Below are 13,877 nucleotides of genomic sequence, written 5' to 3'. Positions count from 1 at the left end.
CACAAGGCTCTTCCCTCCTCACCCCCTCCTGTATCCATGCAGCTGTGGAGCTGAGCGTCCCAAGGACATTCCTAGATAAACAAGACCTTTATCGGACTTTGCCAGGGGCTCAGTAACCTGGTTTCGTGGCCCTGTGACATCACCGCCTTCACTCATGTCTCTGTTTTGCCCCTTTGTTTTGTCTGAAAGTTGCCATTTGCGCTAATGTGTCCTTTCCTCTTTTCCTTTGGTTTGTTATTTTGGTTGTATTTCCTTTTAACTCATGTAAAGAACTTTGTTGCTGAAAATCTGCGATATAAATAAAATTACCTTACCTACCAATTTTTAGATGAACATTCATTGCATTTTTCTTAGACGCCTGTAAAAATCATTTCTATTCTCATGGCTTTTTTGTTCTCTGGGAAATTATTTTTGATGATAAATACAGAAACAAGCATAAAAATCAAAACATCAACAACAATGATAGTAATATTAATAATAAAATAATATTCAGTGCAAAATAGCCTACAAATTCTTTGATGAGGGGCAGTGGATAAAGGGTGGGGGGGCGCTGGCCCGAAAAGGGTTGAGAAGCAGCAGAACGAGCAGAAGCCCAGAGTTTACGGAGAGAAAACCATTATTATTTTAAATTATAATAAAAATATCGCTACGGGAGGCAGAGCATGAAATGCGGTAGTTTCATGGCCAAATCAGGTCTGATGTAAACGGACCCCTGGGGATAAATCAAGGCTCTGGTTCCTCTGAGGTTAAAGGTCAGCAGCTCTCAGTGCCTCCTTGGGGTCATGACCTCACCTCTATGCTGACTTGGATGGGCTGGCGGTCTCCGCTCTTGGTGTGTGGGACGCCCTCGGTGTCGTAGCGCCCGTGGTAAACCACCGACTCCTCGTCTCTGGACTGCTGCTCCAGAGGGAACACGATTCCTCCGATGTTCATGTTGCTGCAAGGAAGAGGAGGAAGAGGAAGGGCTTGTCACGTGACCTCAGGGGTCGGACTCACGGTCCGGCCTGGACTGGGGGCCCGGGGGGCCGTGGCCCCACCTGGAAATATGCCCCCCTCCTCCCATACAAAGACTGTCTTGACAATCAAGACAAAAACCTAATCAATAAATAAATTCAAAAATAATTACATACATATAACTCCTATTTTTCTTCCTTGTGTTCTTCCTCCCTTTCTTAGTTGTAACATTCTAAATAAGTTTTTTTTAGTTTTCACACCCTAAGAAATTATTTATCATTTCTTTTTTTCTGAAGTTACACCAAGAAATAAAGAAGAAAAAATAAATTATACCTTTTTTCTTTACTTTTTGTGTCACTCAAAGAAAAAAAAAGATATTTATATATAATTTCTTTTTCTTTTGTGCTGTTATACTGAAGAGATAAAAAGAAATAAAAAGGGAAATTATCTAGAATTTTCTTTTTTAGTTATAACGCCATCATAAAAAATAAAGAAGAAAAAAGAGAATTATTGAAATGGATGCTTTTGTGCCTGGCTGCGGCTCCTGGTGGATATTCTCTGGGGCCGCCCCTGCTGTGACGCAGCATTATGACGACAAACATTTCTCCTCATTTCATTAAACTGAGAATGTCTGTTGCTGTAAGGAGTCACGTGTCTCCAGGTGTGATCCACAGGTAAACCTGAATCATCTACTGTCTAATTATTACCAATAATCGGTATATTGGCTGATTTCTCTGAAGGAGCTTCAACCAACTGCGATCCGCAAACATCCAACCTGATCCCGCATCATTTATTCAGCGGGTGTCGGATGCTGCGGCCTGCAGGAGGAAGAAGAGGAAGAGGAGGCTGCAGACCCAGCGGGTCTCTCCTCTCTTCTTCTCTTCTGATGACCTCTGACCTCCCACCCCCGCCGCGCAGCGCGCAGGAATCTTACGTGGCCTCCAGGGCTCCGGGCTTCACCGCCACCTCGACCCGGTACTTGGATCCCGTCAGCAGCTTGATGGTCCGGCTCTGGCCGAAGCGGGTTCCGTCCACCTTGAAGAAGACGGGTCCGTCGTTCGGCTGGATCCGGAGCGCGACCTGGATGGTGATGATCGGCGGGACGTCGTCCATGTTCCCGGGATGCGGCTCCGGCTGCTGGAGGAGAGGATGCTGAGAGGGACCAGCGGCTTCCGGTCGCACCTTTCACAATAAGAGCAGAGCCAGCTCTGGCTCAACGCTGATGAGCTTTTTAGTTTAAGGTTGTTTATTTTTTAGGATTCCGTCTTTTTTCATTTGATCATATTTGGAGCTTCATGTCGTTTTAGTTATTTAAGCCCATAAAGTGACATGTTGAATCATTTCAGGTTTTAAATGTTTGGATCAAGTTTTCATCATAACTCAGATTATTTCTCTTCTTGTGTTTTTTAATTTCCTTTAAACTTAATTTACGGTGATCGATTATCAGTGTTCTATATTTCATATTGTCTCCACAATGACGCAGTTGGTGGAGCTGTTGCCTTGCAGCAAGAAGGTCTGCATGTTCTCCCTGTGCATGGTGGGTTCTCTCTCTGGGTACTCCGGCTTCCTCAGGCTTCCTCAGGCTAACTGGTCTCTCTTTAAGTGTGTGTGTGCATGGTTGTCTGTCTCTGTGTTGCTGTGTGACAGACTGCTGACCTGTCCAGGTGACCCGCCTCTCACCTGGAACATTAGCTGGAGAGGCAGCAGCAGCTCCTGACCCACTAAGGACAAGGGTGTATAGAAAATGGATGGATAGATATAATTCATATCAAAATGTTCAGCCTCCTCTTTGACTTGTGGTCATTTCAACTATTATAAATTTTATTGAAATTCATCCAAATTCAGAAATGTTTTGCTCTCTGGCAGTTCAACCTAAAAACCATCAAACTTTTAAACAAATCAGTCGTTCAGCTGTTATCAAATGACAGATTTTTGATACGTCTTCTGTTTTTAAATCATGATTGAAGTTTTATGCAGATTTTTTCAGGTTTTCAGTTTTACAGTGTAATCCAGAGGCTGAATGTTCACTCACGCTTTTTCAAACTTCACATTTTCACAAACAAAATTCTCCTGTTGAAACAGTTTATACATGAAAACGTCTGTCTGCTTCGAGGGAACATGAGCGTCGTTCTGTATGATTTATGTTTCATCATGAAGTGGGGAATCGCTCCGACAGGTGGAGGCGTGGGCCCAGCCAGGTTTTCAGTTTAACGAGTCCCGACTCTCAGCTCAGGATATTTTATACCAGTTTCAGTTTTAAATGAGGAGTCTGTTAGAGGTGATGCGCTTCATGCTGAGGATCAGTTTCATCCCTCCAGAACCTTCTGGTCGGTTCATTCAGCAGAATTTAAACCATTTAGTTACAAGTTTACATTTAATTCATTTTACTATATGAAAGTGAGACCGCTACGATCAACAGCAGCATTAATAAATGTGTTTCATGCAGCTTTCTCTGTAGATTAATGATGATTGCTGCATGATGATTGGCTGTTACATTCAGGAACCAATCAGCAGGATCAGACATGATGCTGCCATGTCCAGACCGGCCGCCAGGGGGCGTCCCGAGGCGCCGGTGTTCTGACCATCTGTCATACCTCGTAAATCCAGCAAACCTTGTGGTAATGCGCTCATCGATGTTGCGTTTCTTATAAATCAGCTTAATTAAATAAAATTTACCATAAACTTATGAGAAATAAAACACACAAAATGAAACTTATACAGATATGACGGATTTAGAGTAAGCAGCATGTGACGTAACGTCGATGTGAGCTTTACCATAAGGTATGCTGGATTTACGGGTATGACAGATAGTCAGAACACTGTGACCCGGATCAGCTGGTTCTGCTTTCTGATGGCCCACTGACGTCACTCACATCTCAGACAGGAAACAGGAAGTGGACCGTAAATAGAACTTCCAGATCACATATATTTACACCAAATTCATCCACCATGATCAGATTTCTTTAAAAAACATTAAATATATATACAGTATTTGTGTTGCATTAAAATGAACTCAGAGAAAAAAAACATGTTAGGGTCAAAATCAGGGAGAAGTGCTTCATCCTCCTCTTCATCATCTGTCGAGCTCCGCCTGCAGGATCTCCCCCCAGGTCTCTGCGTCCAGCGGCGCCATTTTGCTGCCCAGCAGCTCGTCCGCAGAGCGAACCCCGCTGTAGCGGCCGGCTAGCCAGGCCGCCTTCACCCGGCTGCGGCTGTAGTTCCTCAGAAGGGTCACCTGGTGGGGAAGGAAGCACGTCAGCTTCCTGTCTGCAGACTGGCCGCCGTTAAAACCATAGACATAATATAAGAGACATAATATATTATGTCTATGGTTAAAACAACCAGAGAGAAAAGGAAACAGGAAGAAGGAGGACAGGAAGCAGCAGAGCCTCGATCTGCAGCCACAATCAAACAGGAAGAGGCTCAGAGACAAAAACATGAGGCTCCATCAGGTTTAAACATCAAAATGGAGCTTTCTGTTCCACTGAAAACGTTTCCATCTGATGAAAAACATCCAGAAAGCAGCTGGAGGTCAAAACTTTACTGTAAATTTGACTTTTCCTTCATGTTTTACTAGTTACTCACTGCAGTGAGCTGTGCTAGCTAGAGCTAGCTACACTAAGCCTAAGGCGCTGATCATAAACATTAGTTCCACTAACTCTAAAGCGGTACGCCAACATGGTATTTAGTTAGGGCTGCCACCCGTCCCGTAAAATACGGAACCGTCCCGTATTGAACCGATACGCGATTTGTTCCGTATTTCTATAAATGTCCGATAGACTCGCCTATCACACACATATCAACACTAATTATAACAATAATGACCAAAATAAAACACAGGAAATATTAAGGTCAGCTAAATTGCCGTGGTGTGAGCTAAAGGGACCCTGAACGCTACGGACCGACGCTGTTGCCTAGAGACGGACACTACGCAGCCGCGGTGGGCTGCTATCAACTCGGGTCTTTTCAAAACGTCCTCCACCGTCCTTAGAACCAAAACCTCTCGTAAAGATGCAGACTTGAGAGGGAAGACTCAAATCCCAGGCTGAACATGTTAGTGAGGATGAATAAAGACAAATTTAAAAAAATGTGTCCATCTGGCTCAGTGTGATACCAGCAAAATGGATCAGGAGAGGAACTGCAGACCCGTTAGAGCCTAAAGAACCAGAAATCAGCATCTCTTCATCCCTCAATCATCTCCTGAGGCTGAAATGGTGCAGAACATTTTGCTATGATTAAGTTTCTTATTGTGCTTTTAGTCGACTGTTATGGTTTGATTATTTGCTTATTTAATGTATAATAATATCAGCCAAAATAATACTAATGGTCATTTCAAAAACAAACCATACAAATAGATTAACAGTAAATGCATAAAAATTTCCCAAGTAAATTAGTGGTTTAGAGTTTATCCAGAAAAGTTTAATTGGGGGAAGTGCTAAATATTTTGCAAAAATGCTAAACGCAAAATTAGCGCCACTACTAGCAAATTAGCAGATTAGCAGAAGTGACTATGGTCGGGTAATTTAGCAGCAACACTCAGTAATGACTTTGATTAGACTCAATTCAAACCAGATATTTCATTACTGACCCCAAAACAAAACAATTCAGATTAACTGATTAGTTTATGTGCAAATCCATCTATATTGTGACATTTTATTTAAGCTTTTTTAAACATGTGCAACTTCTGAATTTAGGTAATGCTTTCAAAAGATGTAAACTAATATCCACACACAAAGTGTAAAGAAAACAAAAAGCCAAACAAAGAGTAGACCTGGTGCAGAAGTGGCTCTGATCGGGTTCATCTCCAAACCCAACGACGCGTGTCGTCAGCAGGGCTCTGTGCCCAGGGCAGCAGCAGACTCACCTTCCAGGAGAGGCCATCGCTGCGGTCGCTGTCCACCTCCCGGCGACAGACAGCCCGGACCAGCATGCACTGCTGCCTCCACAGCTGCTCGCTGTCATCGATGATGGAGCGCCACAGTTTGCACGTCCTGGAGGCTCTGCACAGGCTTTCTGCATCCAGCTCTCTGAAGATCCTCACGCTCATCTCCATGGGAAGAGTCTCTGCGAAGTTCTGAGAGCCGCAAGCTTCCAGGGACGTCAGGCCGGCTTGTCGCTCACAGAGCAGAAACACTGGCGAGGGCCCCGCAGACTCATGCTGCATAATACTGCAACAGGGTGGACCACCGGAGACACACACCCAGTTACACACCTGGAGGGAGCTGCAGTCCTGGAGCAGAACCAGAACCAATGCTGAGGTCCGGAGAAGCGAGGAGAGAGAGGGATCTTCCTCCAAAGACAGGGAGCTTCCCTTGGAAGTAAAAATGGTTTAATTTTCAGTAAAATAATCTGACAGGAAACTAGCTGAACAAAACCCAGAAATTACAAAGAAGGAAACACAAATATTCATTTAAAGCTGTCAACAAATCTAAAAACAAGCAATTGTAAGTGTAACAAGTTTAGAAAATGTGCTTTTATTTTTTTATTATAATGTTTGAAATTTCACCAAATCCTGATTAACACTGAAGAATCCTATTTTTTCTTTGTTATATTTTAAGAATTGTATTATTTTATTTATTTTGGTAAACACTAGTACCTGTACTGTCACTTTAAGAGAGTGTCTTATGACATCAGTACTGTACTACCCTCAGTTGGCACTAAGCTGCCTGAGAAAAGGTAGGAAAGTTTCTTTGCTTTTGGTTAAGCTTGCGATTTATGAAATATGTAAAATAATTGTAAGTACATGCAGCTGTGAATAGTTATTTGTTTTAATACATACAGTGGAGTATTATTTTTGACAAGTTCAGAACATTTTTTGTAAATGTTAGAGCAGATATTATTAGTTAGTCACAGGGTTTCTCCATGTGCTTATCTGCCATTTCTATTTGTGCAGGGCTCTGCCAGCAACCTGCATTAAAGATCAACCAGCAACTCCAGTGGTTTGAGTCCCTTCTTCATCTGAACACAACGCAGAACACATCAAGGTTAACCGACTGTATAAGACTAGATTACCAGTAAAAGAAAACTAATAGTATACACTGGCTACATAAGGAACCTCAAAGGTATTTCAGACTGAACATCTACAGTTTCACTATGATCTTAAGATTTCTTTTAAAACCTAGTATGCCCATGATAAACAAATAAGTCAATATAAATATAAATAAACAAGTCAATACAAACAGATAAACTTGAAAAGGATAAAACTGGGGGTTGGAGGTTACAGTGAGCCCAGGGCCCCTCCAGACTTCAGATCGGCCCTGCAGGGAGTTTAATCCCCCAGGAAGGATTGTCCCTGTCCTTTCTTTTCTCTTTGGACCAAAAAGTCCCTGCAGACTATTAGGACCAGTTCGTTTTTGTCATCGGTCGGTTTGTGAACACACAGAAGACTTTGTTGTCCATCATTGATAGAAAATTTTAAATTTTTCGGCCACATTTCCTCTATTCCCCGCAGAGCAGAAGCAGTTCCTCGTAAACTGTTCCAGGCTCTAAATCCCACATAAACTGCGACAATAATTATTAAGCTTTCTATCAGAGTTCATAAAAACATGTCGACCATTTACTTTCTTTTTTTTTTTTTTTAAGAAGTGGCTATTTTACCTGCACTAAAGGAAGGCTTCGCAGCAGAGCTCTTTAAATGTCCCAACGGCTGTTTACGCTGAGATATGACGTCAACACGTCATGAAGGTTTGGCGCATGCGTAAAAAGCACACCCGACCGTTATTTATTTTAAATTTCTTTTCTTTTTTAAAATAAATTATTAAAAGCGACTTTTACATAAGAAGATTTAGATGCTTTATTAATCAAAACATATATTTTTGAAAATATTTTTTACTTTCATTTACCAATTTATATTTGGTAAATGTTTTTTTTTATTTTTTATTACTGTATTTTCAGTAATACAAGCAGCCCACCCATTAAAATTATAAACGCAGTAAAGTGAAAGCAGATATGCAGAATTAACCTGTATTATTCATTGTGATGTAAAATGCTTTGAAATGTTTATTATATGGGAATGTTTTGCAGTTAACCAATAAGATGTTAAAAGTCGATGTTTTCATAGTTTGGTTGTTCTCTCTACTGCGCATGCTCTCTTGGATCCCGGACGTTTTGAATCTGAAAGTTGTCCCGTGGAGCTAAATTGTTTTCATTTTTTATTTTTCCAACTGTTTATTCTTATTCTTAGTTTCTTATTTAAACTCATTTCTTCCGATAAGTCCTCCAGAATCTGACTTTAAAACCTTCCGCTGTCTTCCGGCTGAGAGAGCAGGCAGCCGGGGACCGCCGCTCTCTGTCCCGCCAGGAGCAGAGCCTCATGTCCGGCTTCGGCTTGGTCCCGGTGGATGGCGGGGATCTGGTCCAGCTGCCGCCGGGTGAGACGGTGCTGGGCCGGGGTCCCTTCCTCGGGGTGAGTCCTTCTGGGGGTTTCAAATGATTTTATCCTATTTCCACACTTGTCAGTTTATCTGAAGAGGTTCAAAGGTCAGAATACTGAGAGGCAGCTTCGTATTGGACAACCAGACAAGGGGGACATCCTGTTTCTGGATAGATTTGCTATGCTTATATAACATGGTTCTGGTACAGTATGATGTATACTATACACTCGGAGACTGCTGTGTGTTTTCCAGTTACTGCTCTCACACGGTGGGACGTCGCCTCTGCTGGAGGAAATATTTTTAAAGTTTAAAGAGAGATCAAACTCGTTCTCTCTGCAGGTTTCTGTAGTCGATCTGTTTCTGTCTGTATAGAGAAAACTTGAGATAGAAATCTTTGGAGCTAGCTTGAGATGGACTATTCCTGTTTCGGCACCAGATCAGTGACACCAGAGTTTCCCGACGCCACTGTCTGCTGGAGAATCTGGATGGAGAGCTGCGACTCAAACCGGTGCGTTCAGGAACAGCTGACCTTCCTCACTTATTACTTATATCATCAGAGTTCAAATATTACTGTAAAAACTGAACTGATACAAGCGTAAAAATGAGCAATTCCCATGGCCATTTTTCAAGATGGCTGCTGTTTTTGTCATCAGCTAGAAGGAGATGAAGATGAGAGACACAGTTGTCCTAATAGTTAGCGTTAGCGGTTTAGTGTTAGCTTCCCCTAATTTCTTATTTGTTTAGCTTCTGATAATTTTTTAGGGTTTGGTGATATTTGATTGTATTCCATTATCTGCTGAAGGGTTCCCCTTAAACTTCCTCATTTCTTCATGTTTTTCTCGAAAGCAGCAGAATTTCTCTCAGAAATTCAGAAAAGCATTTTTTTTCTAGTTTTATGTCAGTTTGATGTCGTTTAGCTCTACGCATCGTACTCAGCAGTGGGCGCTATGGCACAGAGAAACTCATACATCACTTCCTCCCAGCAGACCCACATCAACCCGTGTTTCCTCCTGTTGTCCCCGAACGATGACCCCCGACCCCTGGAGAGAGGCTCCTGGCACCGGCTTCACCTCGGAGATCAGTTCTCTCTGCTGCCGGGTCGCTTCATCTACAGGGTGGCAGCCGCCGGTGCAGAGCGGAGCGCGCCCAGGTACCCGCCTCCCAGGCGTTGTCATGGCGATGACGGGCGTCTCTCATTACCAGGATGAGGTTAATTACGGAGCGGTGCTTTGTTCTCATGTCCCGCTGAAGCACTAACTGCGTCTCCGTCTCTCTGCAGAAACAGTCAGAACTTTGAAGACGAAGAAGGAGCTCTTCCTCTTCCTGCTGGGTCCGATGCGGCGGCTCCTCCGGTGGTCAGACTGGGTCAGGAACAGACTTCCTGTGCAGACAGGAACCGGCACAGCAGTGATTTCAGGCAGGTCTGTGTCCTCAGAGGAGACAGACCTCCATGGTCTGCAGGCGGCCATGTTCAGAATGAGGTTCCAGACACTCAGAAACGTCCAGATTAATTTCACATATTTACAAAAATACATTCAACATCATAAATCTGCAAGTAAAAAATTATATACTCAGTGATTAAAGGCCTAACTTTCTGCCTGGCGTTGAGTCAGACAAGAAGCAGCCAGAAGTCTGATCAGGATCCAGGTGGGAATGGCGGCTCCTGCTTCCACTTCCTCTCCAGATCCGTCTGCTGCATTCCCTCCTCCATCCAAACACAAATCTGAATTTATAATCTCTGAAAACTTCTCACTTATTTCTGACACTTTTGGACTTTAAAAATTAGAATTTCTTAGTTTAAGTTTAATAAAATTCTGCTTTTAATCATGGAAAATTAGCATTTTATCTTGAAAAATCACAGTATTTTTCAATAATATGTGGAATTAATGAGACATTTCTGTGTTTGGTTGATCTCTGTGTGGAACTCAACAGGAAGTTGCTTTTCTCTGACAGGAAGTCTTGACTCGACGTCTGGACGGCGTTCAGAGCGACGAGGCTCCGCCCCCTCCCAGGAGGCGGGTCTTACCTGCCTGGATGATGGCGGCTGTTGCGGCTCCAGCCTCCAAAGGTAACGCGGCAACTATCGTCATGGCAACATCTTTTGGAGTTACAGCCAGGGCCTGATCGAATGATCAGGTTTCCTCCAAATATTGATTTACATTTAAGGTAATTTATATAGCACATTTTCAGCAACAAGGCAATACAAAGTGATTTACAGGAATGGAAAGGAAATACAAACAAAATAACAAACCAAAGGAAAGAACCAAAGAAGAAAAAGCTAATAATGTTGATCCAAAGTGAATAAACTAGATGCTCCTGTTCAGGGTTGGTAGATGAGTATCAGTAAGTATCCTCTGGACTATTTCCTTTTCTGGGTTGGAAGAATAGGAGTCTAAAAAGTAGTTGCTGAGGTAGTTTTTATGGGTTCCACGTTCTAATCCCTGTTCTGGGATGCTAGATAAGTGTAAGTAAGTAAGTATCATCTGGACTTTCTAAGTGTGGTCTAAATTAGTAAAAGTACTGAGCATTGTGTTTACATATCTTCAAGAAGATTAGAAATATGCAGCCCTTCCAAGGCCACACGGGGAAAGCCAATTCAGAAGCAGAATGTCTTAGGTCGGGAAGACCATAAATTTCAATCTTCCCTAGTGTCTCTCCGAAAGTCTGTAGTTTGGTCATGAGCTGAAACTAGCGACTTCTCCAAGATCAATTCCAACTCGTTAGTGAGTTTTAGAGTCCTCAGCTGGGCTGCGAGTCTCGGCAAGAATCGCATCCAACTTGTGTCTCTGTTCACTAGTTCGGCCAAGTCCATCACAAATTTGCCGATGAGCCAAGAATCCAAATAAATCCAGGCTGTATCCCTCTGGGTACGACCCTGCAGGACAGGAGGGCTCTCCTCTGCCCAGTTAGCTTGTCTGGGCAGAGGAGAGCCCAGACAAAGTCTCTCAATGAAATTTGATCAATTGCATCGAGAGACCGGTTGGCCAGATCCATAATTTCTAGATTTGGATGATGTGCAAAGAAAGGCTCAAAAAATGTAGAAAAAGAGAAAAAGGCAGGACAAAAACAGAGCAAGCAGGGCAGGAATGGGCTTCACAGAGAGCAAGAGAGAGAGAGCACTCATTCTCTACAGTAAAGTTTCACATTTAGTTGATCAGACTATCACTTAATGAGAATATAAATTATTCATAATTAAAATATTAAACATATTAGCTGCTTGTTTTCACATATTTAGTGGTTTTCTGCAGGCCAGACACTCACTGGCTGTTTGTTCATCCAGGCGTGAAGAGAAGTAAACCTGCTGCCACTCAGGCCCCGCCCACTCTATCCTCCCCACCTGAGGGGGCGGAGCTGTGCGAGGAAGAGGCAGAGAGGCCGAGGAAGAAGAGTCGGGCAATGAGCAGCGAGGAAGAAATCCTCCCAACACAAACAGTCAGTATAGCTGCTGATGAAAACTTCAGAAAATATCTGAAAATTTCCACAATACTAAGGAATTCTATTTGTTGTAAAAGTTGTTTGATGATCTAAAAACATTTAAATGTTAAAAGGAAAACGATTTTCCAGAAAATGAGCGAAACAATGATCCTGAAACCATGAAGCTTCAGGTCCGAATGGAGGAGAAAACGGCTCCGACTTTTCCAGACTGACTTCACACATCTGAGAAACTCCACAGTATTCTCTGAACCCAAGTCGTACATTTGCAATAAAAAAAATTATTATATTCTGAAATTATAGGATTACAATCTAATTCTGAAAACATTATAATGCCAGAAATTTGTAACAATAATTTCCAGAAGGACTGAAGTGGTAAATTAAGTTCAGTTCTGCTAAAAATGTGATATATTTCTGGATCAGCCCAACAGCCGGTCCTTCAGAAGCAGGCTGCGCGCGCACAGACTTGGCAGAGCCGGTTCAGGTTCGCTCCACGGATGAAGCCATCGCTTCAAACAGCCAGATAACGTCTGTAACACTTCCTGTTTCTAAACCAATCAGAATGAGAGAATGTATTGGGGCAGCCAATCAGAGGTGAATGTTTTCAAAATGGCCGGTCGGAGAAGATGCAGGTCGGCCAAAATGTCCCGACTTTTCTGTTGGACATTAAAATCAGTCGGTGAGTCAGAATGATTTTCACAAACTGGTTTCTTCTGGTTTCTTCAGCTTCTGTAATATTGGGATTATTGAGATTATGAGATTAATTATCACCAAAAAGGAGCCAGAGAGGGACGAGTGTCTGGGACATGAGGGACACGGCTGTCTGTCCCTCTGAGACTGAAGTGGCCATGCTCTGATTTCAGGATGACCTCTGGGATGAGTCGACCTCCAGAGGTCAGATTGGACCCTGCAGGTCAGAGGTCAGCTCTGCACCATCACAGAGCGCAGCAGCTGAGAAATCGCAGCAGGAGGAGAAGAAGACCCGGCCTGGAGTCAGAACCGCTTGTCCCTACGGGAAGGACTGCTACAGGTAGCGCCCCCTGCTGGGAGGCGGGGAATCAGCTGGAGACCAGCCGGCCCTCAGCATCTGCCGTTTGCTTCTGCAGGAAGAACCCGCTTCACTTCCAGGAGAGCAGTCACCCTGGAGACGCCGACTACGAGGAGGAGGACGACGAGCGACCGGAGTGTCCGTACGGCGCCGCCTGCTACAGGTCAGACGGGTCCAGATCAAAGTCTGACCGACCCAGAGAAAGCTAAGCCCTGCCCACAGGCGCAATGAGGAAGACTCCCCAAAGTGGGCGGAGCCAGGAGACACTGAGGGGCGTGGCCACATGTAGTGTGGGGTGGGGGAGTTCGTTGGGGCATTTGGTAAAAACACCTGAGATTTTCATCAACGATCAGAACCGATTCTGTCATTTGTCCCACAACTCCATCTACACCACCGCTACGGACGCGATAAACTACGGACCCGATTAACTCCGGACCCGATTAACTCCGGACCCGATTAACTCCGGACCCGATAAACTACGGACCTGATTAACTCCGGACCCGATAAACTACGGACCCGATTAACTCCGGACCCGATTAACTACGGATCCGATTAACTACGGACCCGATTAACTCCGGACCCGATTAACTCCGGACCCGATTAACTACGGATCTGATTAACTCCGGACCCGATTAACTCCGGACCCAATAAACTACGGCGCGATTAACTACGGACGTGATAAACTACGGACCCGATTAACTACGGACCCGATTAACTCCGGACCCGATTAACTACGGACGTGATAAACTACGGACGTGATAAACTACGGACCCGATTAACTCCGGACCCGATTAACTCCGGACCCGATAAACTACGGCGCGATTAACTACGGACGTGATAAACTACGGACCCGATTAACTACGGACCCGATTAACTACAGACGCGATAAACTACGGCGCGATAAACTACGGCCCGATAAACTACAGACGCGATTAACTCCGGACCCGATAAACTACGGCGCGATAAACTACGACCCGATAAACTACGGCCCGATAAACTACGGCGCCGATAAACTACGGCCCGATAAACTACGGCGCCGATAAACTACGGCCCGGTAAACTACGGACGCG

The 13,877-nt window shown here is 43.9% G+C and overlaps 3 protein-coding genes across 4 annotated transcripts in view; 1 reads left to right on the top strand and 2 right to left on the bottom strand.

The window, feature by feature from the left end:
• Positions 1–763: 763 nt before the first annotated feature.
• Positions 764–2,145, bottom strand: cnrip1a (cannabinoid receptor interacting protein 1a). Its single transcript, XM_007578507.2, has 2 exons — positions 1,889–2,145; positions 764–937 (listed from the first exon to the last, which is right to left on the bottom strand). Exons 1-2 carry the CDS (start codon positions 2,065–2,067, stop codon positions 781–783), a joined length of 336 nt encoding a protein of 111 aa, XP_007578569.2. The 5' UTR covers positions 2,068–2,145; the 3' UTR covers positions 764–780.
• Positions 2,146–3,860: 1,715 nt separating this feature from the next.
• Positions 3,861–7,716, bottom strand: fbxo48 (F-box protein 48). 2 transcript variants are annotated; one of them, XM_007578499.2, is made up of 3 exons: positions 7,552–7,716; positions 5,819–6,265; positions 3,861–4,189 (listed from the first exon to the last, which is right to left on the bottom strand). In XM_007578499.2, the coding sequence occupies exons 2-3, from the start codon at positions 6,116–6,118 to the stop codon at positions 4,028–4,030; spliced, it is 462 nt and encodes a 153-aa protein (XP_007578561.1). In that variant the 5' UTR covers positions 6,119–6,265; positions 7,552–7,716; the 3' UTR covers positions 3,861–4,027. The 2 variants fall into 2 exon arrangements, with proteins under 2 accessions (XP_007578561.1, XP_007578562.1); XM_007578500.2 differs by having other exon boundaries at positions 5,819–6,260.
• A 134-nt stretch (positions 7,717–7,850) lies between these two features.
• The window catches only part of aplf (aprataxin and PNKP like factor), a 9,660-nt gene continuing 3,633 nt past the window's right edge, over positions 7,851–13,877 (top strand). Inside the window, exons 1-8 of the mRNA XM_016664380.1 lie at positions 7,851–8,359; positions 8,764–8,835; positions 9,314–9,477; positions 9,607–9,748; positions 10,281–10,395; positions 11,608–11,759; positions 12,623–12,789; positions 12,866–12,970. Coding sequence (XP_016519866.1) covers positions 8,267–8,359; positions 8,764–8,835; positions 9,314–9,477; positions 9,607–9,748; positions 10,281–10,395; positions 11,608–11,759; positions 12,623–12,789; positions 12,866–12,970 — 1,010 coding nt within the window. The 5' untranslated portion in view covers positions 7,851–8,266. The remainder of the gene's footprint in view (positions 8,360–8,763; positions 8,836–9,313; positions 9,478–9,606; positions 9,749–10,280; positions 10,396–11,607; positions 11,760–12,622; positions 12,790–12,865; positions 12,971–13,877) is intronic.

This window comes from Poecilia formosa, unplaced genomic scaffold (genome assembly GCF_000485575.1).
Source record: "Poecilia formosa unplaced genomic scaffold, Poecilia_formosa-5.1.2 Scaffold481, whole genome shotgun sequence".
Taxonomy (NCBI): Eukaryota; Metazoa; Chordata; class Actinopteri; order Cyprinodontiformes; family Poeciliidae; genus Poecilia; species Poecilia formosa.
Note: the sequence above shows the minus strand (reverse complement) of the source record. Positions and strands in the feature narration are given on the sequence as shown.

Bases quoted from the DNA above. Each gene is read 5' to 3' on its own strand.
- cnrip1a (XM_007578507.2), bottom strand. From the start codon at position 2,067: ATGGACGACGTCCCGCCGATCATCACCATCCAGGTCGCGCTCCGGATC. The intron at 938-1,888 runs GTAAGATTCCTG...TCTTCCTTGCAG, and splicing joins CCCGGAGCCCTGGAGGCCAC to CAACATGAACATCGGAGGAA.
- fbxo48 (XM_007578499.2), bottom strand. From the start codon at position 6,118: ATGCAGCATGAGTCTGCGGGGCCCTCGCCAGTGTTTCTGCTCTGTGAG. The intron at 4,190-5,818 runs GTGAGTCTGCTG...CTTCCCCACCAG, and splicing joins GCGATGGCCTCTCCTGGAAG to GTGACCCTTCTGAGGAACTA.